Here is a 27,566-nt window from a genome sequence, read left to right on the forward strand (position 1 = left end):
CACCCTGGCTGCCCTTTTCACATATGGCACAACTGAGTCATCCCCCTTGGTTTAGGTAGTGTGCTCTTGACACAACAAAAATAAGATGTAGAGCTAATTACCACTACAGCAATAAAAACAGGAGTGTCTTTTTTATAAACCAGTCTCAAACTGAATTCCTATCAAAACACAGTGGTTTTTTATAGAAATGAAGCTAATAGATACCTAGAACTACTGAATGAACCAACAGGATCTCTCTGCATTTAGCAACAAGCCTTGAAAACCTTAATCTTGTGAGTCAGTAATAACAGTGGAGGAAGCCAAGCCAATCTTGGGTCTATAATAATAAGACAAGCTGTTTGAAAGACCTCCTCTGAAACAAATGTGTAAATACCTCACAAGGCTGAGATGCTGACTTAAGATTAGACAGTATAAATGTACCTATTTTGGTACCAGTTAAGAAAAACTTGTGTTTCTCATTCACAAAGGTTTCTAAGGCAAATGGTTTAGCAGCACTTGAGCACAAGCTCCTCACTAAGTCTTTCTCCAAATTCCACTGACACCTCTGCCTGTCTTGTGCCCAGCTAATTCTCTCTGGCTTTCACCTGTTCTATCACAATTTAAATATATCAGGCTGCTTCTTCATTATCAAAGTTAAACTTACAAATACAAATTTTCTCTTGACAAATACTGCCAAAGTCCCCAATGAGGCCAGTCCTGGCTATGACACTGCTGCCAAAAAAAAACCAGCCAGGAAAAACCCAAAGGCTACACAGATAGACAGGGGAGGATTTTGAGAGCAATATTCCTCCAGATAATGCATTAGGAATGCATTGTTTAATGCATTGTTTAAGAAATGAAGGACTGATAGAGAAAAGCTGATGATCAGCACTGCAGCACTAACTGCAGAAAAGCAGAATTATTGCTGCCAGAGAAGTGAAAAGTCCAGACATTAAACCAAGTCAGGTGAAGAGGCTGCTTTACAGCAGATGAAATTCAACACTGACAAACATGTGCTAATGCCCTGAAGAGTATTTGGACTACATTTCTCCACTGCTGAGCCCTACACTTCTTGCCAGGTAAATAAGGAGATGGACTAATAGGAACATCCACATCTAGTTCAGATCACATTCCAAAGAGAGCAAAATCCCCTCAGATGGACTATCATGATTCACTGCATGAACAGCTAAATGATCCAATCTGGAAGAGCAGGAACCTATGGCAAATTCATCTCCATGATGCATTACAGAGCTGATTTAATCTTTTCCCCTCTCTGGCCATCGAGCCTGGGTTGTTATCAGAGCCCAGACAGTGGGCAAGACAATGTCCTTTTATCCACTGTGGAATGACTGCAGTGCTGTTGAGCCCAGGAAAAGGGAACAGCCTCAAAAATTCCCATTACTAAAGGAGGAAAACATACCCTAGATAATTTTGGGAGACAAAATCCCAGCTGTGTGAGTGCATCTGGAATCTCCATCCCATGTGTGTTTATCTACAGGGAAATGAAGTGCTACACCCTGGGTAAGGCAGGGGTTAATTCTGACTGCTGTCGAATGCCCCAAGTCTGTGCTCTGTTCATCAGAGCATTAAATCTGAAAGCTCAAGAGAGTAGTGCAGCCGTGCTGCAAGGGCTATGTTATAAAGTTCTGCATTAAAAATTCATATCGTAGGCTTGCCACAGTACTCTGCTCTGGCTGAAAGGAGAGCTGCCGGGGAAATATTAGACACCCCACTGTCTTTCTGGCAATTGGAGACATTCCTCAACAAACAGCACCTCAGGAAGGGAATGAAAGGGCAAACAAACCGTGAAACAAATCAATGAGTTCAATTATCTCTCTCTCTCTCGGAAAGGAAACTTTTCATTTTTAAGGCTGTTTCACAAAATCTTTTAATGACGGCCCTGCACATGGGTGCTGGGCACTCTGGCTGCAGAGCTGGCTGCTTGGCAGGGCTTTTTATTTGTTTTACATGAGACACAGATTCCCAAACACAGAGAGCAGGGTATTGGGATCTCTCTGCAGAACAAGAACTCTACTTACCCTTTACATTACCACGACCACGTGGGATAAGAGGCTGCAGAAATTGTTCCCCCTCTCCCTGAAGTGTCTCCAGCAAAGAGTGAATTTAGATTTATTAAGATGGTTAGTTACTCCATGGTTAAGTTATGTGCTCCTCACTACTGGTTAAGGCTGTGTGCATTTCACAGCGATTTATGGCAGCCCAACTGGTGGATGACACAGTTCACAATGATGGAAATGGGTGGTATATTTTTATGAAAGCCATATGTGCCCCTCAGGTTATCTGTCTGATGTATTCAGACAGGTTAATAATCCCCATCCCATAAATGAGGAAATACATAGGAAATGAAACATCAGTAAATACAATTTCTTGAGGAAACCATGCAAAAAAAAGTTACCCGCTCATAATCCTCCCCTGCAACTCTCTTAGCATCAACTGTAATAGAAAGATTCCCTTTTCCCAGAGCTGGATTTTGACTAAAAGAGGGAAAGGAAGAAAACAGAAACCACTGGACAAAAGTTGTCATGGCACTTCATCTGTATTTTTATATAGACATGAATGTATGTGGTGGTTAGTATACCTGAAAACCCAAGTGACTTCAGCCCAGCAACCTGGGTTTCAAGGGGCTCAGTCCCATGAGGAGTGGCAGGAGGGCAGGAATTCATCCAGAGGGTGCAGTCCCCAGGGAACACAGGAGATTTATGCCCAGCACAAAACAAATCAACACCAGACTAGCCTAAAGCCCCTCACTAATAAAAACCTGCATGGGGGAGGGAATAAACCCCCACTATTCAGCTGAAAGTTCATTAGTTCCATGGAAGGAATGAAGACAGGCTGGAGAGCTGGTGATCACAAGTACCAAAGATCAGCTATTAAAAGGCACTGAAAAGGTTAGTAACCCCAAGGCAGTGCTTCAGTCAAATTTAATTTTTGCTCAAAATTTCTTACAAACAGGCACTTAGAGCTTGCAAGCAAGACTTGGTCAGCTGGGGTTTATTCAGCTGCATCCAAGCAAAACAGGGGAAGCAGAAGTCCTTTCCTCAGTGCACTGCCTTGATTTCTCAGTTGTGATCCTGGCTGTAGTACTGCTTGCCTTCCAGTATTCCAGCCCCTGAGCAATCTCCCTGTGACTCAGTTTCTCAATGTGTTAAAACTCTGGGAGGCAAGGCACAAAATCACAGCCTCTGCTCTGTTCTGCTCCTGCAGAAACACCAGGAAGCATTAAGGGTTAATAAGCTCAGGCTTACAGGATTTGTGTATTATGCATTTGTTTATTTAATGCTTTACATGAATGCTAATGAAGTTATTAACAGGCCTGCATGTTGTCTATTGTTTTTCTTGGGTTTAGTGGCTGCACCATCCTGCCTTATCCCTTCTGCTCCACGAGCTGGCCAACACCCAGCTCTTCCAAATCCCTGAATCAGTGTTCTATCCTGGATTCTCAGTTTCCTGATAAAAGACAGTATTTTTTTAAACTTCTTTGTTGAAAAATTATCTTTTTAAAAATCTCATCAAGATAAAGCAATTCTATTTTGCCACACCAGATATTTTCTGTGACACAAAACTGCAATCCCACATGGCCTTATTGTCTTTTAATTAGATCAGAGAATATGTAAATGAGACAATATTTCTTAGGTCCCATTAAGTGATGTCTCCAGGAGGATCAGAGGGGGCTGAACAGGCAGGACACGCTCCTGTGACATCCACACCCTCACAGTGACCTTCCCCATGTTCCAACTGCTCCTCAGGAGTCTTTGATTTACTGGAAATGTCACTGTTTTATGGCCTTATTGCTGCCCAAACTGCTCCAAGTGTGCAGACCAAAATCCCTTTTCTCCTGCAAAGAGAGCACAGGACAAATGCAGGGGTGCAAGTGCTGGGTGACTCCTGCATGTGCCAGTGCAGACACCTCCCTCCCAGCCCTGCTTCTGCCACAGACACGAGGAAAAGGGCTCAGAGGCAACTCCAAGAATTATATGGCAGTGGGCAGGAGAAATAATTGGCAGTTTTAAGGCAGGGATGACCTGTACAGCAATGCAGGCACAGGACTTCATTCTGTAGCCTTTACCCTGAGAAATGGGAAGACTCCTCAGTTTCCAACTGATGACACAGATCAGAAATACTTTTTATTTTTAAAGCAACTGTGGAAAGGATAACATCCATGCTTCTATAATCAGGTGGCTGATAGCTGGGGCATCACAGCAACTTTGTAAGGCAGGGATGGGTTCAGACCTACCTACGTTTAAGTGTAAGGTTAATGAGACGCTGAAAAACCTTGCTAATGAGAAACAGCATAGGGATACTTCCATAAGGTAAATTGTGCCAAGATGCAGCCCCTGACAGTGATGGCTCACACCTTCCTGTTCTTGGAAATGGCAAACAAAAAATGTAAATGAAAGCACTGGGGGAATGTGGAAGTTGTCTGTATGAAACAATGTGGGACCTGGGGCAGCAGGGCTGCCAGCTCTCACAGCAAACACCTGGATTTCCAAAGGAAAGAAGACTGAGGCAGGAGAAAGAAGCTTTTTGCAGGATACTGAGTTTCAGTGCCTGGGATCTCACCAAGTTTCCTGAACTTCCATTCTTGCTCAGGACGTTCTCATCTCTCAATAAATGAGGGAGCACAGAGCACTTTCCTGACTCATTTCTCTGCCTGCGTGGGAGTGGGAAAAGCAGCTGGAATCCATCCCTGGAGCACAAGGAGAGTTTCCAGTACACACCAGTGCAGGAAATCACCCATTAAACACGTGGCCAGGTAGAGACAAGCACTGCACACCTGCCAGTTTAACTCAGCACCTCCTGGAGAGCTCTGCTTTGGGGCTGGAAATGGGTAACCCCCAGGGCAGGACCCACTGGAAACAGCTGAAGCATTTGTTTCTGATGATCCCAGGGTTCCTCCTGCTTGCCTCCCCCCAGTCCCAGCCCTGCAGGAGCTGGAGCACAGCACAGCCATGTGCCCTCCTGCTGTCACAGACAAGGCCTCGCCAGGAAGCAGCTCTGCACCAAAATAACTCTGTTGATTTGCTACTTTGCATTGAAAAAAAAAAAAATTAAAAAGAGACTGTTGTAATTTGCAGGCACACATGAAAGAGCTGTGTGGAATCCAGGCTCAGCTGACTGGCAGATGCAAGCCCAAGGACCTTGTCCCTGTCTGTGCCTCTGCCAGGAGGATTCCCTTCCCTCTGCCTCACTCCTTCCTCACATGGCCCTGCTGCTGCAGGTAAAAGGAGCTGCTGTGGTGAGATGGCTCAAAAACTGGCACATCCTTTGACTTTCTTACAGGGAAAGCCAGTCCCTGCTGGAGGCTGGGATTGCAGAACAGCCTCGTGGTCCCTCTGTTCCTGGGCTGAGGCAGCTGCACCAGCCTGGAGAGCTCTGGCTCCACAAGTGAGCACAGACAGGACAGGGACACAGGGACACAGGGACACTCTGCCCCTGGTCACTTCACACAGATCCACAATCTCTCCATTCCCATGGAGAAGCCCTGGTTGCCCCTGTGGCCAGGATGACCCCCAGCCTGGCTGGCACAGGAGCCAAAGTGCTTTGCATTTATGTAAAGATTTCCATCTAAGGATCTCATGTCAACCCAAGGTTACAGATAACAGGGTGATGACTAGAATATGCTGGAATACCCTAAGGCTATGTTTTTCTACTTTGGGTTGTTAAATAACACCAGCTTTTAGGCTATACTAGAAAAAGGAACTGAACAGTCTCACTGGAGGTTAAAACACAAACAAAATAAAAGCCCTGAGAGGACCTAGGGCACTTTGGTGCTGTCAGAAAGTTACATTAACTAATTTGCAAGCATTACAAGTCTAACAAAAGAGGCAACAGAGCCCAGCTACAGCACGAACTCCTACTGACTCCAATGGCTCCATTTACACAGAGCTCTCAGAAAAGCACCCTTAGAAATGAAAAATGAAAATAAATAACCTTTTTGTCAGTTTGTGGTCTATCATTTGCATGTCTGCATATTTCTAGACTCCAGCCAAGGCTAGACTCTTGCCTTTGGGCATTATCCACACTCCTTGTGCCTCAGTTTCCCTGTCCAAAAGCCAGTGCTCCAAGCAAGCACTCAGGATTTCACAGAGCCAAGTGTTTTACAGGAACACTGAATTCTCTTCCCATACAACTTTACAGCTTTTCTGGTGTGACTGCAGACTGAAGAAAAATGTGATAAAAAAGGCTGGTTTGCACATGGGCTCTCAAGCCCTCTTTTACACCAAAGCTTTAGGTCAAAATAAGAAGCAGTTCTCCAAAGTATTTCCATTCATTTTCACTTGGAGGTTTTTATGCAAAATATTAATGTTATCATAGTGACTTTCAGCCTGGTGAGTTTTGCATAAGGCACAGTAAAAACTTTGAACCTCAAATGTTAAATGCAAACAGAGCTTTCTGTAAGATTTAAATTTTTTTTCTTCTTCTTTTTTCTCTTGAAAAAAAAAATAGTTCTCTATAACATCTTCCCTGTTTTTTCATCCTCTCACTGCCACCAGTCCTGGGGTTTCAGTGGTGGCAGTAGGAGTAGGAAACTGAGGGAAAAACTCTGAAAAGAGACATTGCCTATGAAGTTCTCCATCTCCTGTTTTCAGAGAAATCACTTTAAATGCAGCAATAATTCCAAAGCTGAGCATTAGAAGTTAATGACTCATCAAAGGAACAGGAAATAGGGAACTTTAAAACCTTAAAGGCACAGTAAATAGAAGCTATTTCATGTCATGTCCAACACCACCACCCTGACTACAGTACTCCAGGCTCAATGGGGGGAAGCAGCATTTGAGACCATTTATCACAGTAATTATGTGATGCTGGAGGGAGCACAACTTGATTTTTTATTCAGTTTGACCCTGAGCATCATCAAAATGGAAGACCACAAACATTTGTGAAGTGTTATATTGGCACCAGCCAGAACTTAACCAAGAAAGATTTGTTTAAAAAAATAAATAATTCGATTCTCACTATATATTGGGAATTATTCCCCTGAAATCCAAGTTAACTGAAATTTTCCCCCAATATAACAGAAGATTTTACACAAATACTTCAATTCCACCATGTAACTCCAGGCAGAAATAACTTTTCAGGAATTCTCTAAAACTTCTGGTCCCCTGTCTCCAAACCTAATCCTACACTGCTTCCATGAAAAGCACATCTGTAGAACTTTATTCTACTTATGTCTGAAGGACAGGTCTGTTTGATAATGTGGAAGAAGAGCATCATTTACCCCAAAGAACCAAAAACCACAGGCATCTCCCCCTGTTCCCATTGTCTTCCTGTGTCATCCTTAGCTGTGCTGCCAAAAATAATAATAATCAGTCTGATCTATGGAAGGAAAACAATTCTCTGCCCATATACTGGAGGCAAAATGTTTTTCTACAAGTTATTGAAAGTAGCTGTGTTTGGATGACTGCTTCAGTAAATATGAAAAGCTCTGTCTCAGTTGCATTCCTGTGCTACTTTTAGAAGGACAAAAAGCCTGAATCCTACAGAAAATCCACTGGTAACAAAACTGGTAGTGGCAGAGCTGCTCTGACTGACAACCTCAACCTAAACATTTTCTGGTTTGTGTTGTTTATGAAAGCTTTTTATTGCAGAACTGGGGGGGGGGGGGGGAGTGGGCAGAACCCAAAATCCTCACAAGACTACTTAAAGCTAGCTGGTGAAAATGGAGCATTTCAGTGAAATTCGATATTTTCTTTCATCAAAGGCAGGGAGCCTCAACCCACATGTTAACAGTAATGTAACAAGCCTACTGTATGTGCTGCAACCCAAGGTCCTTTTCCAATTAGAATTCATTTAACTTGGGAGAGAGCAGGGGTCGGAGCAAAGAGGTGGCTCTGGAATTGATCTAAAACTGGAATCCAACCATTCTGGCTGGGAGCTCAGCTGGGAATCCCAAGCACTTCTGCAGCAAACCAGAAGTGAAAGAGCACTGTTAGAGAGAAAAGCTTCTCCCTGGAAAACTGAGCAAATGTTTCTTTTTCTACAAAGAAAGAAAGAAAGAAAGAAAAAGAAAAGTCTGTTGCACCAGGAAAAAAACAAACAACCCAAATATTCTTTAATTTTGCTGAAACTCAAGTCTGAGTTTGCTTTTTAGTTCCAGGTCTGATAGAATCTCCAGATCAAACTCATTAGTGTTGCTTAAATCCAGGTTTGCTGATAGGAATGTGTGGGGCAGCAAACAAAATCAGTGTCAGGCCTCCAGAGAGGATGTGCCTCTTTAATTGAAAAAGGCAGAGTAATCATTCATTTATTTAACCCAGAGATGATTATAATCTGAAAACCTTGAAATCCTCTTACACAACAACTGTTTTGGCAAGCCCCTCTGTGTTCCAACAAATATTAAACTGTGCTTGCCATTTGTCTAAGGAATCTTGTATTAATAAACATGAAGAAGAACACTTTTACCTCCCACACTCAATGACAGAAGAAAACAAAGACCAGCTGTATTCATCAATGGATCCTTGTTCTGCACATAAAGGCTAATTACATTTTACTTCAAGCCTACACATGGAAAACTTTGCTCCTGCCATCTTGTCAAAGGCAGCTTCTGATATTCCAGCTGACAGACTGCAATGACTGCACATAATAAACTTCTTTTTGTCATTAACACCTTCAGTGCCCGGCCCTGGGCTGTGCAGGGGCTTGGGGAAGGGGCAGGGGCAGCCCACACCCACCTGCTGGGAATTCTGTATGTGGGGATGACAGAATTGGACTGGAAATTTTCATTCCAGCCACTGATCTCATCTGAAGGTGCCTGGGTGTGCTTCTGTCCCTCCCTTTGCACACAGAGTACTTTGAGAAGGACATTGTGAAAAGATAAAACAAACAAGTTGACATAGTGGTTCCCAACTTTTCAGATCACCACAAATGGTCTCCAAGATAAAATCCAGACTCCTTAATGCTGATAATGAAGACTTCTCACTCTGTATTTCTGTTGCTTCTTGGGGTTTTTTTGCCTTGTTTGAAAGATTTTCAAAGTTTCAAGTAGTTGAAAGACAGCTTTATTCGGAGACTGAAAATCTTAAAAGCACTCTTAGCTTTTAAATATTGACAATTATCTGTTTTTTTCCTGAAGGCACTCCAATTCATCTGCATCAAATAAGCGTCTGTAAAACTAACAATTCTGGCCTAAGATAAAAATCACATGTTTTTAAAACATAAAATTAAAATTGGCAATACAAGTAGCTTTTCAGACTTAGATCAAAAGAAAGCTTCTTTTAAGAAAAGAATCAAACTGTCTTTCACCCTTTTTATTGGTGTTTTTTCAGCCTTTCTCCCAGCTTTTACAATTAAAATAGATGACTCAATTTCACTGTCTACATTCAGTTCCCTTTTCATGTTCTTCTAGATTTCCATATTGCAAAATTTGGGCTACAAACGCTACAGACGACTGTTGTTATGCAAGAACTATTCCTGCCATAAATATCCAAAACAATGATAAAATATTTCTGCTGTTATTAGGACCTACAAGTTTGTTTTCACAGTACATTAGTCTGGGAGATAAAGTACAAACTTAATGTCTGCTTCAGGATTCAGCTCCATGACCACTATATTCCAGACCCATTCTCCATAATCACTCTGCTACACAACACAATAAACTTCTTGTTACTGCAGATGCTACTAATTTTATGTAATTCCATACAAATTAGGTAAGAGTCATTCTCAAGATCATATAAAAAAATAAATATTTCTGTGTGAATCTCCCTGAAAGAGTGAGATTAGAAATGCAAACAAATATTTTAGAGAACACATTTTGCTCAGTGTAAGATAAATTACAGCACTTAGGGAAACAGTATTAAAAAATGAAGCACTCTGCAAATAAACACATTAAAAAGGGTGAGGGGTTACTAGGTTCAGTGCCTACAACCACAGATCTCTGTCTGTTCTCCCAGAAGTGACTGCAAGATGAAATAACAGCAACAATATCAGTTATGTGCAGGAAAAAACAAAGTCAATCTGCAGGAATTTAAGTCTCCATCTGAACCAGCATTTGTTTACATCCCTTAGAGAGGGATGAATCAATGAGGGCAAAAAAATACTTTTGATCCCCTTGCATGGAATTCATCCTACATGGAGCTCAAAGGAAAGTGGACTTCCAGAGCCAGACCAAAATTCACCTGAAAGGTTATCCTGAAGGACATAAAAGGAGTTTAAACTCCAAGTGCTGGTTGTTAAAACTACCATGGGCTGAATTTCATGAGCTCTTTAGTGGGGAATCAGATCCTCACCAGGCACAGAACCAGGGGGTAAGAAATTTAAAATTGGTGCCAGTTTGACTGTTTTTAACCCTGGGCAGGGACAACAGGGAGGTGACACTGAGTCCCAGCCCTTCCCTTGAGTGTCCCAGCCATCTGAAATGGCTGCTTCATTCCCATCCCATTTCCAGACACTGAAATGACTCTTTGTGCTTAATCCTGCTGATCATGAGAATTCCTCCTCATTATTAACTTTCCGTAAATATGAAGGGTTCAAAGGAAACCAGCAGCAGTCTGTCTCTTTTGTTGTTCCCTGCCCTGATGGTTAATAAAACCAGAGGATAATTGGAAACAGTAGCTATTAAGAAGACAAGAATATATATTTTTAAGACTACCTTCATGTTCTATTTGGTAACAAGGAAAATCTGCCCAAACTGCTGCTCTCTGTAATTAGGGGTGAACCTGGCAGAGCAAGGACTACTACCCCAAAAGCAGAAAGAACCACAGTGTCTAAGAGTCAAACAGAAATCATTTACTAATGAAGCTTTGTTTTCACCAGGATGGGAAGATCAAAATGAATACCATATTTCTGAAACTGCCCTATTTCTAAATAAAATAGAAGATATATACAGGGGAAGAGATATACAAATGAAGCACCTGAGAATGAAACCAGGAATGCAGCAGTGTGTGTGCCAGGAGAAATGTCTTGTTGAGGGAAGAAAATATAAAAACCAATAATGTCTCCATAGGAGGCCAAATTATGACCATGTTTTCCAAAAACTTGGATGCCTGAGCCTCCCTCATCTCATCTCTCTCCAACAGACAGATGCAAAACAAAAAAATCAGTGATACCCTGAAGGAAGACAGAGAAAGAAAACAGGGAGATCTTACTTTGCAGTAGTTTCTTCATCATATTTTGTTTTCAGATCAAATAGTTCTGTCCTGGTTTTTTCCAAGGCTAAAAAGCATAAACATGAAGCATTACAGCACTGAAATAGCAGTATTTGGTCATAAATAAGGCTGTACATCTCCTGATTAAAAAAAAAATATATATAGCTATACACCTCCTTAGCTTTATCCTTCTACCCAGGCAAACTATTATGGCTTTGAAAAAACCATAGGTTTTGACTTTTTTTTACAATTATTTTTTACAAAATACTGTAATTTCTTACAGTATTTCTGTTACATTGCAAAAATTTCCAGTTTCTGTTTAACCAAGCTAGACATTATTAGTTTCTTATTAAGCTGGTTAAACTGCTTATTCCTTTGAAATACTTCTTGCAGTAGTTCAGGGAATAAAATGTCTTCTGTTCTCATAGCAAACAAAGCCAAATGTGTCCAGACCTGGAATTCTGAAGTATGCAGAGATGAAAATTAATGGCAAGTCATAGCAATAGGCAAGAAACAGGGTTTACACAGCTCAGTAGAGGTATTTATCAGAGTTTGGAAATGTATGGAAGCAGAGCACACATGGAGGGTAAGTTCCACGGCCTGCTGTAATTCCAGGGATGCTCTGATTCTGTGTGTGCTCCATGGCCTTGTCCCTGTATTTGCCAGTGACAGCTGCAACAGGAGTGTTTGCTCTGATTCACAGAGCACATCTGAGCTCTGCTGGACCTCCCTGCACACCCAGTCCTGACACACCCAACGAGCCCTGTCCTCCCCCCTCCCTCCTCACCCCCTGGAAAAGGTCACAAAAGCCAGGCCAAACCTGTTTGCAAAGCTTGAACTTTGTGTTCTGCTTCCTCCAGCTTCGAGGCTGTTGACATCTGGGTCTCCTGCAATTTTCTGTGAAGGGGAGAGGAGAGGTGAGAGCAGAGCTCGTGATCACGTCAAACAACTCATCTGTGCCTTGCAGATTTGGGGGATGGAGTGATTAAATGCCTCAACTGGAATGAGACAACTGCCAACACCACACAGGCTCTGAGGTGCTTCAGTGGGACCCATAAATGCTGTCATGTTGTGAGATGCTGTTCCTATTTCCTGGTCCCACTTATTAAAATTTTAACAGTGTAGCCACCTCATAACATAAGCTGTGAACATTATAAAGAGTTGACTGCTATATAAATGACAACTTCAGTGGAAGGTTTTCTTGAGCATAATTTGTTTTGGAAATGTCACATACATTGAGAAAATTGTCACCAAGCACCCTCTGTTGTACAAAGTTAGTACAAGAAGAATGATACATTTCCATTTTAGTGTCATAATGAAGGAATTTGTTGCCATAACTGATAGAGTGAATAGATGCAGCAGCTGTTTCATCAGAGCTGTAATGGGTGCCAAATGCAGCAATATTATTAGCTACTCCTTAAGAAAACACTCATATTTCAAAACAAATCTCACAGTGGTATTTTCTATAGAACACGAGCAAAACTTTAATATGCTCACATTTCTTATGTCCACAGGCAACATTTTCCTGTTTGTGTCAGTTAAACTCATTTTTACATCATCGGGCCACGCAGCCACTGCACTCCTTGCTAAGGGCCAGGCTGCAGGAGTTATAAAACTCATCTCTGAAAGGAGCTGCTCCAACATCTCCCAGGAGCCGTGCTTTTTACAACACTGCTTTTAGGATATTCTGCAGATCTCGGAATTGTGAAATGGCTTATGAAACTACCAGCACCCTGCCTGCACTCCATAGGGTGCACAAATTTCTTCTCCAACACTGCTGACCAGGTTAATAACTATTTATAGCGAGAATCATGTGTCAGTTCCCTTCAAACTGAGCCATATACTTTGAGACCTCAAAACCTCTCTTACACACACTTTTATTTGCATTCCATGACCTGCCATTTTGTTTTATTTTTAAGTACGTTGAAATTGTAGCTGTTAAAACCATAGCTAACAAGTTGCTTATCAAAAAAGCAACCACAGGTATTGATGAATAAAAAAAAAAAAGGTTTTGCATTCACTGGTAGATTCTCCCCACTCAGCCCTGAATTTAAACAACCAACCCTCCAACTAAAAAGCTCACGTGAACTGAAGGTTTTCCATGCTATGTTGAACATATTATAGCTTCAGTGCTACTGCTTCATGGCAGAAATAAATTCTCAAGGCAGGGAATGCAGCCTGAAAGACCTCCCTCTTTAGCCCCTTGGTTTTCTCCTGCCTGATTTTTTGCCCACCAACCTAAAGATTCAAATGCTTCCTGCTCATTTGCAAAAGATCAGAAACGCATCCAGAATGGGTTTGAAAAAAAAAAAAATGATAGTAAATAATGAAAGCCCTTCTTAAGTTTGGCATGTAGGAGAGGCAAACCTTCCCAGGATAATTGAGGAAGACTCCCCTGTCTCAGCCACTCCCAGGGGAGCAGGGGAGGTGCATCCCTGGCCCAGGCTGTGGGTGCAGTGGTTCATCTGCCCCAGCCCAGGGCAGAGCCTGAGACACACAAGGAATTGCCCTGGCTGATGGAGACAGATTGGTGTCACAGAGGACAGGGAGGAATAAAAGCAGGTTTGCACCCTCCTGAACATGACACCCCCTCCACCACACCACGGAGAAGAGACAATCTGTCCTTGTTTCACTTCCACACTCTCCCAGTTGTTTTCCTGGGCAAAGCTGAGTATCAAATGATTCCGTGTCGAACGCATAAATCGCCAGAATCACTCAATGGATGAGCTGTCTCCAGCCACAGTCCTGGCTGGGAAGATTAAACACAAAAATACCTCTCTCCTCCTCCCCAGCCCCCAGACACACACAAACACACACACACTCACCTCTCCTTCTCTGCAAAATCATTTTGTAACTTTTGTTCCTTTTCAAGGGCTATGTTCTCTGCTTGGTTCTTCAGGGTCTGCTCATATTCTCGGATTTTCTCCTTAAGTGCTTTTATTGTAACCTCTGCAGGAAAACAATAGGGGAAGAATGAGTTTACACAGCTCCACGTGGTTCCACAACACAAGGCTTGCTTTACCCTGTAGGCTCAGTGTGTTTTAAACTTTAGCTCTTCAACTCTGACACAAAATCAATGGATATGAGTCCCTTTGGAGACCTTTTACTCCCTAAATGTTAAATTGAACTTTAAGTGTTTAGGTTGAGAAGGATCAATGGAGTTTGCTGGAAAGCAGAGTGAAGAAGGTTCCTCTGACATGAATTTTTTTAAAAAAAGAAGAAAAAAAAAATCAATTGTAAAATATAATATCACCTTATTGACTAGCCTAAAATTAGCTCAGTGCTGAGAGAAGATTAATAAAGTCCCAGTGTAGGTTTAAGTATGCATTTACACACAGGACACTTAATTCACCTGACTGTGCTCAGGCACTAAGAGGCAGTTCCACCATGGTTCATGCACAGATGCAATCTCACACTAATTGAACACATATCTGGGATACAGCTCTGTTCTGCTTCCCAGCTGATGAGAAACCCAGCAGCTGGGCTCCAACTGCTGCATTAACAGCAGGCACTGGAGCTCTGCATGTCCCAGTTGCTGTCCCTGCCTCGTCATCCACCCCAGGGTTTACACACAAACATTGACTATTTTAACTTTCTGAGGCCCCTGCAGCCTTCCAGGGGATTTGCAGAACTCTTCCCTCAGATAAAGGAGCTCTCCTGCATTTCCCCATGCCCAGCAGTGGATGAGAGCAGATGCAGAAACCTGCAGAGCTACAGTTCAGCATCTCCTTACGTGCCCTGGTCTGTTGCTACGTGAAAGCTCTGTGATCCCACCCACAGGAAAGGACTGAATCCTTATAGGGCTCCAAAGAGGAAAAGCAGGACATCCACCAGAGTATGCTTTGTAACAATAATGGAATTTGGAAAAAGCCTTGGACTGCCAGAAGACTCACAGCAGCAACACAGTTAGAGTACTCACACCAGGATGCAGGGGGGGTTCAAGACATCAGCTTATTAACAGATATCATTAATAATGCTTGAGGAAAAACCAAAACTTTCGGATGTGAAAAGTTGCATATTCTGCAGAAACATCCTAGGAAGACAATCCCTAATATGAAAAATAAACCCTGTGGGCTTGGGGGAAAAAGCCCTCAATAATATCACACAAACTCACACTTAATCCTTTCAAAATCCCAATGCTGAGAGTTGAGCAGGGAGCTGTGAAGCAGACAGGAGGTAGCTGGTGACATGATCTGCTGTCTGGGCACTACCAAAGGCAGCTTGGGCCACTGTGACCACAAAAAAGGAGGGAAGAGTAGTAAAAATGTTTGCCAGCAAAGCAGCTGCCTCTGCTTGAAGGAGCAGGATTTTGCTGGCTGTGCAGAAATCAGCTGAGGCTCATTACTGAGTAACAAGCCGTGAAAAAGGACACGTCACTTCTTTTTTTTTTCTTAAGCAAAGGGAAATTCTTCCCTGAGATCTGGGAAGTCATACAAATCCTGATCTCTTCCTAAACAAGCAAAGGATGCTCCTTCACACAGACAGTAAGATGCTGCACTCCTTTCTGGGGAACACCTCTGCTCCAGGTGTTTTGAGATATAACTCTGCAAAAGTATTCTGGTATATGGAGAAGCAGAGAGCAAAATAATCTCATGGAAATGCAGTAATTGCACCTTGACTAAGTTTCAACGTCTAATTTTAAAAGAAAATTACGAAAATGAACACAAGAAGTGCACAAATGTGAAAGGAAATGTAACTTTCGTAACAAAATCTGATTTTACTTTTAAGCACCTAACTAACAATAGATGTGCTGGACAAGTACAGCTGAATCCTCTACATTGCTTGAAGCACTAAGTGCCTTCCTTCTTCAGTGCCCAGGTCAGCCACAGCTTGTCAGGCACTGCCATTTATACCAGTTTTGGAAGAAGTTCTTACAGACACCATAGAGCTCATACCAGCCCTCCAAACAAAGAGATTAACTGATCAAAGCACCCTCAGCTAACAACAGCCTTTTCCCTGGATAGTTTATTAATCCCTGTATGAAACTGAGAGTAAAACCACTGCACTGGAGTGAAAAACAACACAAAGGTTACAGTGGGGAAATGGAAAGGAAGTTCCAGCACACCAGGGAAAATAAAAAATGTCAGTTATGAGGAGTTGTAGCAAAAAAAACTCTACAAGTCAAGAGCTTTTCCACTTTGTGGGATGAACCCCCACGTCATGCTTGGATGTACTGGATGCACAGCCTCAGGAAAACTCTGCACAGTGAACTGCAATGATTGTACATTTCAAGAAAAAAATACAGTCTTGCTTGGAGCATTTACAGTTCCAACATGGCAACTCCTGCAGTCCAGGCCAAATCCTGGCATGCTGATACCTGTCCTCTCCAGGGGTCACACCCTCTACATTAAAACAAAATATATTTGAAAACATCTAACTGTGTAGATGTTCCTTCAGCAAAAAGTAAGATTTAACAAAATCAAGTTAGTTGCTAATGTAGCTTTCAAATGTTACTTGGGTGCAATAGTTCCATAACATAAAATATAAAATAAAATCTCCATTTTTCCAAATGCCAAGACAATTTATCTTTCTATCATCTAGAACTGGGCATTAAAGATGGACATGAAAAGTCCCATGGATGGGAAACTAAGTGTATGGCTGAGAAATTTTTTTTCCTGATGCAGTAAACTGAATCACAAGAAAACTAAAGCAGTCTTAAAGCCAACAGGCTTTAAATCTCACTGAGATTTTCATGTATTTTCATGTACTTTAGTCTCATTAAAACTTAAATAATTTAACAGTAATAGCTTGTATTTACATTGCTCTGTGGATGGTCTCTAGAGTAAAAATAAAGTGCATATGCTGAATGTACTCCAGTAGTACATTCAGATAAAGAAAAACAGTACAGAAAAAGTTCCCTTTTGTACAGATTCATATGTGGGTACAAAATACTGAATTTTTGTGTTTGTCTGTGCAAGCTGCACATCCTGCAAGTACCAACACCCACGTTCAGCTTGATGTCAGTACCAGCACTGCCTCTCATTAAATGTCACAAACAGCGTCAGTCAGGTGTAATTTTCAGTGCTGAAGGCTACAACCAAATATGCAGAATAACAATTCCATCCTCTGACTTGGTGCTGAAGTAAATGAAACTTTTAAGAAATCCAAAGAATCTGCCCAAAGCCCATCTCCACACACAAATACAGAAGTGGCTCTAATAGACTAATGCACTTCCTCTACTGAATTTCAATGCTAGTGTCACCTTGACCTCTAAGAATAAAACTGAATTCAAACCCTGTCTTCAAATTTCAGTGTGGATTAAAAGCTGAAAATACAGTTGCAACCTACCCTGATTCTTCACCTCGGCGAATTCCTTATTGTATTCCTCCAGAGTTTCCCTAAGTTTCTGGTTTTCTGTTTCAATATCGTGCATGCGTTGAACCTTCAGCTGAAGCTGCTGTCCTAAATCCAAGGCTGGAACCGGATCTGAAAAAGAAACAGTAAAATAAAATGTAACTTCTGTGACCCAAGCAGTTCAGAGTACAAGTGTCCTTTTTTCTCCTTTTTGGTGCCAGCAGAGTCCTTCTTTGAGTTATTAGACCTGTACATTCCTCACATCATATATCCTGCAAAGTTGAAGAGACCAGAAATATTTCATTCAATTGATGCTCCCTTTACATACAGAGTCAGGCTAAGAGGGGTGGGGTGTTCAGCCAGGAGAGGAAAAAGCTCTGGGAAGAGTTCAGAGCCCTTTCCAGTGCCTAAGAGGGGCTCCAGGAGAGCTGGAGAGGGACTTGGGACAAGGCATGGAGGGACAGGACACAGGGAATGGCTTCCCACTGCCAGAGGGCAGGGATGGGTGGGATACTGGGAAAAAATTCTTGGCTGTGAGGGTGCTGAGGTTCCAGCACAGCTTGCCCTGGTTGTAGCTGCCCCCCTGGCAGTGTCCAAGGCCAGGCTGAACAGGACTTGGAGCAACCTGGGCTAGTGGAAGGTGTCCCTGCCCATGGCAGGGGGTGCCACTGGATGGGCTTTAAGGTCCCTTCCAACCCAAACCACTCTGTGACTCCATGAAATTTGGACACAGCTTCCTCATCCTGGCACCAATCCCCAGGACAGTGTTCCTGGGTGCAGACAGTCATGATACAAAGGCATGTGAGAGTTTTAAGCTGTACAGTTTTTTTTTTGCAAAATGAGAATTTTTGAGTGAAAAGCAATGAAACTGCACAGCTCACTGACAGCTACTGTCCCTCACAGGCTTCTCTCTGCTTGTGCAGGAGTGAATTTCTGAAGCAAACTCTGCCCTCCTGCACAGCACAGCTCAAACAGTTTCTGCGACCATGGAGATCTGGGTGGCACTTTTTTCTAATTGACAGATCAATAATAATCTGAAACATGGCATGGATGTAATCAATTCCATGAACCTTGGGTTTGGATTTCACTTTTTCTTACACTATTAATCAAATGTCCTCTCAGTACTAATTCTCTGATGTTCATCCCCTTCTGGTAAAGAGGATTCTCAGCACACACCTGACATGTGCACGTGTGACTTATTCTGGGACTTCTTCCCAGTCAGGACAGGAAAACTCCAGAGTGTGATGGACTTATAAAAGATTATTGAATACATTTCTGCTATGGGCGCCAGCATCTCTTGTGAAATGGCTGCAAAGATTTAGTCTCCTGTTGAGGAATGCTAAACACCAAACTCAGTGGATCAACAACAGTATATATTAGGGAGTTCACTTAATTTTCAACCACCACAGTCATTAATTTTTCAGACCACCCTCAGTTCCAGTCTCTGGAAACACATAATAAGTCTATTGTACCTCTGTTAACACATTAAGCATGAGCCTGTGTGTTTTTTCAATATGCCAGCGTTGTTGCATAGTTTATAAAAGAATAGCACTGGGTTATGTTGAGCTCAGAGACATTCTAAGTAGCAGCCTGCTGCATTTTGTTAGCTGGGCTCTTCAACAGCTTATGGCATTACACTGTTCATAATACAAAATCTAGGTTGCTTGTCATCTGTTCTCTGTACATACATAGTTTATGACTACATAGCTTTTTCATTTATGCTTTTTAGGCCAAATACTTTTCGTTATTATTATCTGTATTAAAATATTTATAATAAATCAAACTTAAAATGTTATGGTGGCAGAGACAGGGGGGTACAGGTAAGGAATTAAATAGAGAGCTGAAGTGGCAGCAGTAGCACGAGCTGAAGGCTCTGCAGTATTTATGGATGGTCCTATTACAGTGTGGGCTGTCACAACATTCCCCTGCTCCATGGAGGTCCCTGACCTTCCTCTGCAGAGAGTTTTGTCACACTCCTGCAGCTCAGCATCCCCCAGAGAGCCAGATCGGGACATTCATCTGCTGAGCACAAAGAAAGGCAGGATTGTCTCACTCTGGCCACGTCTTAAATTGTTACAAGAACCACGAATCAGATCAGGATCTTTAGTTTCAGCTGTGGGTATTTCTATGGAATAGTGTTAAAGATGATGAAAGAAACTGAACTGACCAAATTGTGGGTGCACTTTACCCCACCCTCATTTTAACATTGTAAAAAGCCAGGACATGCACAAGAGGTATTCTGCCCCTAATACACAGAGCTTTTTATATTGAAATCAGTAAAGAATTAAAAGACAAAAATAACATGGGCATTATAAAGTGAATAATGACTAAACCTTTAGTCAAATTTGCAATCCCTGAGAAGCTTTGTGTACAAAATGAAAATGCTTGCAATCTCATAATTATTCATCAGGACATGTATATTTAATTTAGCTCTATTAAAGGTTAATGTTCAAGTAGCAAAACAGTGACAGAACAAACAAAATGTAAAAAAAGTCTCTGTGCATTAAACTTCAAACTTCACTAGAGCCTATTTGAAGGACTAATGGCCTGCAGCCACCAAATACTGCTAGAGGACATGTAAAAAAATCCCATGGGTGAAGCACCTCTTAGACTTAATTTTTATAAATTGCATTAAAGAAAACTAATCGTTGTATGATAATAAAATGACCAACCAAGACATTTTGGGCAGAGAGAAAAATAATTTCTCATGGCAAGTTCCAACATGCTCTTTTACCTTGAAAAGCCTAAAAACCTGTTATTTCTGGAGTATTTATAAACACCAATTAACCTGAAACAAGTATAAACCTTACAGTCACAATGGCTTTTTTCCTACCTGAGTGGAGCAGATTAAAAATAAATAAAAATACTCTCCTTTTCCCAACACATGCATGCATGGAAAAGCATACCTTTTTATATTAACCAGCTTTGCAAAGTATGTTTCATGTCATTTAACAGGAGGTCACTGAATTTTTAAACAAGCAATGGACCAAAACTTTCGATTCATTACACAAACAACAGGCATACACGGCTCAAAAATATCAACTGGCCCTGGCTTACGGAGAGAGGCAGCAAAGAAAATGCCCTTTCTGTGGTCTGTAAGAGAGAAAAATCACTTTGCTGAACACTGAAATATGGAAACCTCATCACACATTATTCCTTTGCTTTGAATTTTCTCTTGTGGAATTCCAGAATACAAAAATATATATAAATAAAAAATCAGAAAATGAGTAAAAGGGATCTGATCATCCAGAGCCTGAAGAAGCATTTTGCAAGATCGTAACTGCCCAAGAGTAGATTGAGATGTCTATTTTTACACTAAATTTAGTGCATTTTTTTTTTTTTATTTCCCATTCTGCTCGTTTTCCCTAATCCACTTGTTGCACGCCATACCCACAGAGAAGCCCCCTGCATCCTGTGTTTGCAGGCAGCCCAGCACATCTGGATCCGATCCCTGACGAGGTTTCCTCCACGCTACCACGGCAGAAACAGAAACCGCCCAATTTCCAAGGCGCGGAGCCCGTTCCTCCTCTCCTTCCCCAGGGACTGCAGAGCTCTGGGCACATGCCCTGCTCACTGCTGGGACACACCTCGCAGAGGAGCTTCTGTCCCCACAGAGGAGGAGGATGGACGCAGACACGGAAACAATTAATGTTACAAATGCAAAGTGATTTTTATAGAGGTTAATACTTCACATCAAACGAGCTGGTGCGACACAGCCGCAGCAACACCTCTCAGGCTGTTCTCACACCACGCACATGTCCTGACGATGAATCTTTTCTCAACAGCAGGGAAAGGGAACCTTGAGCTTTTTTTTTTTTTTTTTTTTTTTTTCTTTTTTTTTTTTTCTGCTGTTTAGGTAAAGTAGTGACTTCACAAACAATTTTAAAAGAAACAGCGAGATTGATTTTGTCTGAACTACGCATTACATGAGGCAGCCGCTCACCGCGGTGGGTGCAGTTTTGAATGCCACAAAGTAAAGAAGATATAATGTAGATTGTCCGAAGGAGGGACATGTAGACAATGCAGAGTCAGGGGCAGCTGAGGGCATTTGGTTTGTTCAGCTGAGGGGACCCTGGCAGGAGGCTGCAGCTCTGATCTGGGCTCTCTGTGACCAGGGATGGCTGGAGCTGTGTCAGGGGAGGTTTTGGTTGGATATCAGGAAAGGTTCTCCCCCCAGAGGGTGCTGGCACTGCCCAGGCTCCCCAGGGAACAGGCACAGCCCCGAGGCTGCCAGAGCTGCCAAAGAGTTTGGACACTGCTCCAGGAATGTCCAGGGTGGGATTGCTGGGGCTGTGCCGTGTCCCTGACGGGCTGATGATCCTTGTGGGCCCCTTCCAGCTCACGACATTCCACGACTCTACAACCCAACCCCCGGCCCACCTCGCTCAGCCCAAACCCGGCCTCAATCCCCGAGACACAACAGGGCCATCGATGACTGCCTGAACTTCCCAAGTGAGTTTTGTGTATGAACCCCCATGCTGCGAGCTGGAAGAAGGCACAGCTCGCGGTGTCAACAGTCCCACATCCCGGTGTTTACACCGCGGGCGCTGTCGTTGCTCTCCCCGATCATTTCGGCCGAAATGACCACGGCTGCCCCCGTGCCCCTCGCCCGGCGACATCCCACTGCCGCCCGCCTTCCTTTTCGCCAGGGCACTCTGGGCTAATGTAATCATACGATTACATAATTAACCCAGCTGTCTCATTAAGAAAATCAACTGGAATTCAGGGCATAATTAGTCATACAGCAATTAGCATGCTGATGAGCAACTGATGAAAAGCTGTCTCGATATAGAGTATGCTGGGACCACCCTCGTTATTTAAGGAGAGGGGGGAAAAGCCCACCTCGGCTTATGGAAAAGGAGCTCCTGCGGGACAGGGAATGTTTAAAGTTTATATTTAACCCTTCGGCCGTGGTTGCTGCTGCCGTGAGGGGCGAGGACCCCCGACAACACCGAGGGGCTGATGGCAGGGTTTGCCAAACGGAGCGGAAAAACTGTGTCATTGTTTAAGTGTTCAATTTGCAGCGCGCAGGGCCAAATTACCCTCTCTCCCCATATATATTTATATAAATATATATATTTAACCCTAAGGCTGCGGAGAGCAGTCCCGAGGAGCGGGCCCCGATAGCCCCGCCGGGCGTGCACCGCGATCCGTGAGGGACTGGCCGGGACCCCGTGAGGGACTGCCCGAATCCACTTGAGGCACTGCCGGGACCCCGTGAAGCACTGCCCGGACACCCAGAGGTGCTGCCCGAACTCCCGTGAGGCGCTGCCGGGACCCCGGGAAGTGCTGCCCGGACCCCCACAGGGCTGTCCGGAGCCCGCAGTGACCGCCCGGAGCCCGCAGCAGCCCCCGGCCGGCCCCGGCCCGCAGCGCGGCGCGGAGAGCGGCAAAGCCCGGCCTGGATCGCAGCGCGGGCGGATCGGGCGGCGGCCGCGGTGCCGGTGCGGTGCCGGTGCGGTGCCGGTGCGGTGCCGGGGCTCCTCGCACGCTGTAAAATCATCACAAATGGGGTCTTTCCGTGCGGTGGGATCTCACGGATGGGCCCGGGGCTGCATGAGAGCCCAGCGCTCCGCTCTGCCCTGCCCGAGGTTCGCTCTCGGCTTATTCGCAAAATACATTCATAGAAATCACAGAATGGTTTGGGTTGGAAAGGGACCTTAAAGCTCATCTCGTTCCATCCCCTGCCATGGCAGGACACCTTCCACTAGCCCAGGTGGCTCCAAGCTGTCCTTAAACACTTCAGGGATCCAGGGGCAGCCACAGCTTCTCTGGGCAAACTGTGCCAGGGGCTGCCCACCCTCACTAGGAACAATTCCTTCCTAATATCTAAATTAAACTTCTTTTCCTTAGAATCCAGTCCTCTGGTATCATAACATGGAGCTCCTAAAGAACCTCTTCCAAAACAAAGGACTTGCCTTTTAATAAACCCCCTCCTCCCTCTTCATTTACAGGCCTGTAACACTGGAAATGATAAGAAAGCAAGTTATGAAACAGTGCCAGAACTACAGGGGCAATTAATAATTTATATCACTGGAAATGTGTTTCCTAAGGTTGGGATCTAAAAATAATTCAAGGAAGGCAACACGTCTCTTTCAACACGACTGAATTTCTGTTGCCCGAACCCCGAGGTAAGCAAAGCTCTCGGTGATCACTCACCAGAAACGCCCACAAAAAACGATAAGGGAGGGGGAAAAAATAATGATCCTCCTAAAACGCAACTTTATTATATATTTAACTTTTTCAAAAAGCCAGGAGTTCAGCCCCGCTGTTGCAATACTTTGGTCACAAAGTAAAGAAGTTTTTCCCCCTTTCCCAAATGCAGCACTGCTCTTAGCACAGAGTGTTCCTGCTGGAGAATGATCCCTGGATTACAGACACGGAGAAGCTCCACGGGCTTCTGATGCAGTAACTGCTTTTGTGGGAGACTGCATGTCTGAAAATAACCTGAAATGTGTTTTAGAAAAAATAATAATTACATTGTAGCTTTTGAATATTCAAACACCTCACAGCATACTTAATTAATTCATTAATTATTCCCCAGAAATTTCAGGGGTAAATTGAAATAGCCTAGAGAGACTGAGACAAAGATTTCATGGAATAAATGATAGCTTTGCTCCCGTTCCCCTATGACTCTGGTAGCCCAGGGACAGAAGAGTTATAGCCGTAATTCCATTTGAAACAAAGCTCATCATCTCTCCAACTCCTCACTTCATAAAAACCATGAAAAGGTTCTTCCTTCAATCAAGAATTATACATATTTTCTTACTCCCTCATCCCACAGGACTGACATCTGTGTCTTCCTTTTATTTTTTTCCACTTTTTAACAGCGTTCTCCTCACCCTCCGGCTGTCAGAGCATTCTGTGCAGGCTGTACCGGGGAATTTCACAGTGCCCACAAGAGGGTGAGGGACTCTCATTTTCCTTACCAGAAAAGAAGAAAAAAAAAAAAAACCGCCAAAAAAAGAGCCAAATTCCAAATTGTGCCGACCTCTGGAAGCAGCAAAGCCAGACTGATGGGACCCCCCTGCTTTGGGACGGGGGAGTGGCAGCAGACCGGCGCCTTTCCTCCCCATTAATCACGGCACAAACTCTCCAAAGCTTGCAGGGTTAAATGAAACGGCACGGGATGGTGTACAGGCAATGTGACCACAATCATACAGATCCCTCACAGAGTGGGGTCCTTACATCTTGTGGGCTATAATTTAAAAACATCCTTTATTTATCTCCCAAAAAGACAGCCCAGATTGAGATGCATCACTATTCTAAGAATCAAAAAAAATTCACGTAAGGCAGAGTAAATGATCGACTCCTTCACAAACTGCACTGCAGTTCCCTCTATTTTCAAAGGAGTAACCAAAGTAAATCCTCAGAAAAGTTTTTAATATTAAACGTGGAGTTTGCATAATAGGTAGGGCAGCATTTGATGGCACTATGTCAGCTGAAAAAGAACCTAATGAGTTACAAGAGAAGCCACTGCAACTGAAAAGGCTCCAATTTGATTGTTAATGTTCTAGTAATGGCCCAGGATGCTGGAATTTCTGCTCATACAGCGAGCTCAGTGCAAAGGACAGTTACAGTAAAAACACTGGTACTTCAAGTTTCATTTCTTCCACTTTGAGATTACAAAAGAAAAAAGAGACTTCTACTATGTTTGAAAGCATTTCTGCTATATTCATCCCTTCCTTCTCCTAAAAGCTTCTGAACATACTTAGCACTAAACCCTTCGAAAGCTGGGGTTTATTTTAATTCCAGTCCACATTCCTGCAAGTGAGAAAGGGAAAGTCCAACATTCCCCCTCCCCTGCGTGCTCTGCCTTTTGCTCCAGTCACGGGCCTTGGGGCTGCTCAAAACCTCTGGGGCTGAAGTGCCACCCTGCAGGTGAATATGGCCCCTTCCCGCAGGGATATCTGCTGGGATATCTCCTTCTCCTGCACATTCTTCCTGCTCCTATTCACTGCATCCTTCCCCTTATCTGCACCTCCCCTCTTCCTTCCGTGCCTCCAGCCTACCAAGTGAAATAGGGCTTGACAACCACACAATAAATTTTTTAAAGTGAATGCTTTAGGGATATTTCTTCCTCTGAATATTTATTCCGGCTTTTACAAAGGAATTTATCCAATTATTAATTCAACGAGAAAAACTAGAGAAAAAAGTATGCGATCAGACAAGCCCAACTTCAAGCCACGTATTGAGGTAACAGAACTATTTCCAGTTATTTTGACATGGGTTTCAAAACAGAAGGATAAAGTGAATGAGCTCTAAAGATGGGAACTGGCCAGGACTTTGTGCTCCATCTGAAAATAACTGGGTAACATTAACAGTGCTGCCCTACCACAGGCACTCACCCAGCACACATCCCAAACTGCACGTTGTGCTGCGGCTCGGAATTCCAGCCCCACGGGGAGGGAGCTGAAGTGATTGTGAGCCACTTGTACATTCCTCAGCACTGGACTGCCAAGGCTGCAGCAGCATCCTGGGTGATTCAGGATATTCTGGAAAACCAAACGCTGCCAGCTCTGCCCTCTGAGAACTCTGCTCAAATCTCCCCTCGGCACTCAGGACTTTGAACTGTCCCTCTCATTCTCACCCGGGCACCCCTTGCAGATTTGCACAACAGTTTGGGGAGAATCACTAAATTTCTACAGTCCATCATTTTTTATAGTACAGACTTCACTTCCAGATTTTCCTGTTCGTGCAACTCTTTCTTTTTACCTGTTCTAAACACGCAGGTGAAGCATCAAGGATTTTGGCTTCAGATGGAATCCACTCACCAGCTAAAAATCACTGCCTGCAGCCACAGGGGTTTATGGCTTTTCACTCTTTCAAGTATTAACTATGCTCAATTTTCTGCTTAATTTTATCAGATTTTCAAGTGTGTTTAGAAAGACACCCGACTGCTGTGCTTGAGGGGTGTCTGTGCCACTTCTGTGTCCGTGAGCAAGTTCATTTTGCTTCCTTTCCCCCTGAGAGTACTCACTGTAATATTGTTTTCCTTTCCCTAGAACGCTGAGAAAAGGCACGTTATGAATATTCATTTCCCTTGTACAGTCTGGGGCAGCAAAACCATAAACTTGTTCATTTTATGGGTCTGTCCTTTGTTTTATTCCAACATATTTTATTGGGAAAGGGGTGACAGTTTTGACATGTATTATTAACAAATGAGGAACTGCCTAAAATTTTTCACTCTGCAATGATACCAAACATTTCTCAAAAATAGTCTGTGCTGTTCAGCCTTGGTGTACCACAAACTCAGAGCTTACTAAGACCTGATCTTGCTCTTTAGAATTTTGCCAACCAATTAACCATTATCTCAGACAAGAGCACTCGAAGTATTAACTTTTTTGAACTCTTTTTACTATTCTACTTTGGGATGTGCTTAAACACAATCCCTCAGAGTGAACCTCTTTTCCCTCACCTCTCTTTATTACCCCCTAAATTTACATTCACCCAGCTCTTCCTACAGGTAGAAAAGACTGGGGGTACCTAGGTTGAAATTGTAGCATATCATGAGTCATCTGGGTCTGTAAAAGTTTTTATTATACAGACTTTCTTACCAAGGCTGGCATTAACCTTTCTGCTTAACATTACACTTTCCAAAAATATCCAAACATGTCACAGGACGTACATAAACACAACAACTTCATACACATTTGTCACCTCCAACATAAGCAGCAGATAATTTTTCTGGGGGAAAACAACCCCAACCAAATCCAAAATAAAACCTGCTTTTCTCTTGTATCACTTTTAACCTCAGGACATTGATCAAATACACTTTGAATGGAATTTTCCCATAGCCCAAACAGCACTGCAAGTCTAGAGAGGACTGTGAGTTGTAAATAATCAAAAGTCAAAAGGTGATAAATGGCTGATTATTTGCAAGCACTACAAATTATTTTAATTTCTGCCTTTAAGAAGTAATTCCCTCACATTTATTTAGCACTTTACTGATCATTTATTCAGAAAGAACTTTGTGTTTTCTGAGTTAAAGCATTCCTTGGAAAAAGAACGCCCTATGCAGGGCAGTTGGAATTTGCAAGGCTGAACTGGGGTTGTGTGTAGACTAAAATACTACAGGTAGTGATAGGTGTGTGGAAAACTCCTTTATAATAAGACTGCTCCTCCTTCAAACCCCTTTGTGAGACACAGCCCCCATGGCTGGGTGTGCAATTTATGGCAAGGAACAAG

General features: G+C 43.1%; 1 protein-coding gene across 8 annotated transcripts in view; it reads right to left on the reverse strand.

Annotated features, from left to right (window-relative positions):
- Nucleotides 1-27,566, reverse strand: part of CUX1 (cut like homeobox 1) — a 265,273-nt gene that overhangs the window by 117,269 nt on the left and 120,438 nt on the right. For all 8 annotated transcript variants that reach the window (XM_079325223.1, XM_079325220.1, XM_079325222.1 and 5 more), the window contains exons 5-8: nt 17,373-17,510; nt 13,910-14,033; nt 11,905-11,981; nt 11,085-11,151 (exon numbers count right to left, since the gene is read on the reverse strand). In XM_079325223.1, coding sequence (XP_079181349.1) covers nt 11,085-11,151; nt 11,905-11,981; nt 13,910-14,033; nt 17,373-17,510 — 406 coding nt within the window. The remainder of the gene's footprint in view (nt 1-11,084; nt 11,152-11,904; nt 11,982-13,909; nt 14,034-17,372; nt 17,511-27,566) is intronic.

Source organism: Erithacus rubecula (assembly GCF_903797595.1).
Source record: "Erithacus rubecula genome assembly, chromosome: 22".
NCBI lineage: Eukaryota > Metazoa > Chordata > Aves > Passeriformes > Muscicapidae > Erithacus > Erithacus rubecula.